Genomic DNA, 1404 nt, shown 5'->3' on the forward strand with positions numbered 1-1404 from the left:
AAATAAATTAAATTATATATATTTATACATAAATATTAATTTTAGTGTTCAAATAATATTTTTGTCAAAAATTATCCAAAAAAAAAAGAAAAGAGGGATCATGTTCAAAATTTTGAATTAATTAAAACTAAAAAGAGGAAAAAAAGAAAAAGGAGCACCCATCAAATCCATCCAACTGATACATTTCGTGCTGAATAAGAATTGAAGATACTACTAAATAAACAAGGCGAAGAGTATTCTTAATTTCTTCCTTCCTTGTTCTGAGATCACCAATCCCTACGACCCCCAACCCAAAACCCTAACCCTAGCTATTCGAATTCTTCGTCTGAGAGCACAATCATGGCGACGACGCTGGTTAGTTCGGCCGGTGGGATGCTGGCGATGCTGAACGAGTCCCATCTCTCTCTCAAGCTTCACGCTCTCTCGAACCTCAACAACCTGGTTGACACATTCTGGCCCGAGATCTCAACCAGCGTCCCCCTCATGTACGCATTCTCTCGATCTCTCTCTTTCTGTGCTTCTGAATTTTTATTCTTTTTTTATTTGGGGTTTTCAGCTGCGTTTTCTTTGCCGAGGGTTTGAGCTGTTTCGCACGTTTATTTTTAATCAAGGTGAAAGCAGTTTGGTTTGAATTGCAACAATCCTTACTCAAAATTTAGGTAGTTCATGAAAGAAAATTTGTCTAGTTTTATGGGCAGAAGGTTTAAGTTTTAATTATATTTTAGTAGTGAAGCTCCACTTACACAGGGGTCCATTGCATTCGATGTAGGGACTGAACTCCCATACGCATTTAGTTGTTGCAATAACACGCCACCAATCAATTTAGTGTTCAAATTTAGGGCTTTTCTAGGTAGTTCATGTTAAAATTGTTGGTTGAAGGCTTTTTGAAGATTGTTGAAGATTTATGTTCTGTTTTACCTGTCAAACAGAGAGAGTCTGTATGAGGATGAGGAGTTTGATCAACACCAAAGGCAACTTGCTGCACTTCTTGTATCCAAGGTATTATTGCTCTGCCAAGTTTTGTACAAGTTTCTTCCATTGAGGAAATTATGTTGCTTATTTGAACAAGCTTCAAATATCCTGGTTGTCACGGTTCCGCCTGTCATAGTATTTGAGATTTGAGATATGCAGAAAGAAACCTGGACTTCCTCCTTTTTGATTTTGCTGATATCTATAGCAGTCATCAGGGGAACATATGTGTTCTTACTTAAACTAAAATTGTATTATTAGATGCTGAAGTTGGTTTTGGGGTATATTTTTTATGATCTAATTTTGCTTTGCTTCTTGTTCTTTCAGGTCTTCTATTACTTGGGTGAACTAAATGATTCCTTATCTTATGCCCTTGGAGCTGGTCCTCTGTTCAATGTTTCAGAAGATTCTGACTATGTGCATACTCTTCTTGGT

At 37.0% G+C, this 1404-nt stretch overlaps 1 protein-coding gene across 1 annotated transcript in view; it reads left to right on the plus strand.

Moving 5' to 3' along the window:
• LOC107631786 (26S proteasome non-ATPase regulatory subunit 1 homolog A) overlaps positions 178 to 1404 on the plus strand; it is a gene marked incomplete at its 3' end in the record, with an annotated part of 5173 nt that continues 3946 nt past the window's right edge. The window contains 3 exon segments of the mRNA XM_016335335.2: positions 178 to 485; positions 930 to 999; positions 1297 to 1402. Coding sequence (XP_016190821.1) covers positions 340 to 485; positions 930 to 999; positions 1297 to 1402 — 322 coding nt within the window.

The sequence above is a fragment of the Arachis ipaensis genome, chromosome B03 (genome assembly GCF_000816755.2).
Source record: "Arachis ipaensis cultivar K30076 chromosome B03, Araip1.1, whole genome shotgun sequence".
NCBI lineage: Eukaryota > Viridiplantae > Streptophyta > Magnoliopsida > Fabales > Fabaceae > Arachis > Arachis ipaensis.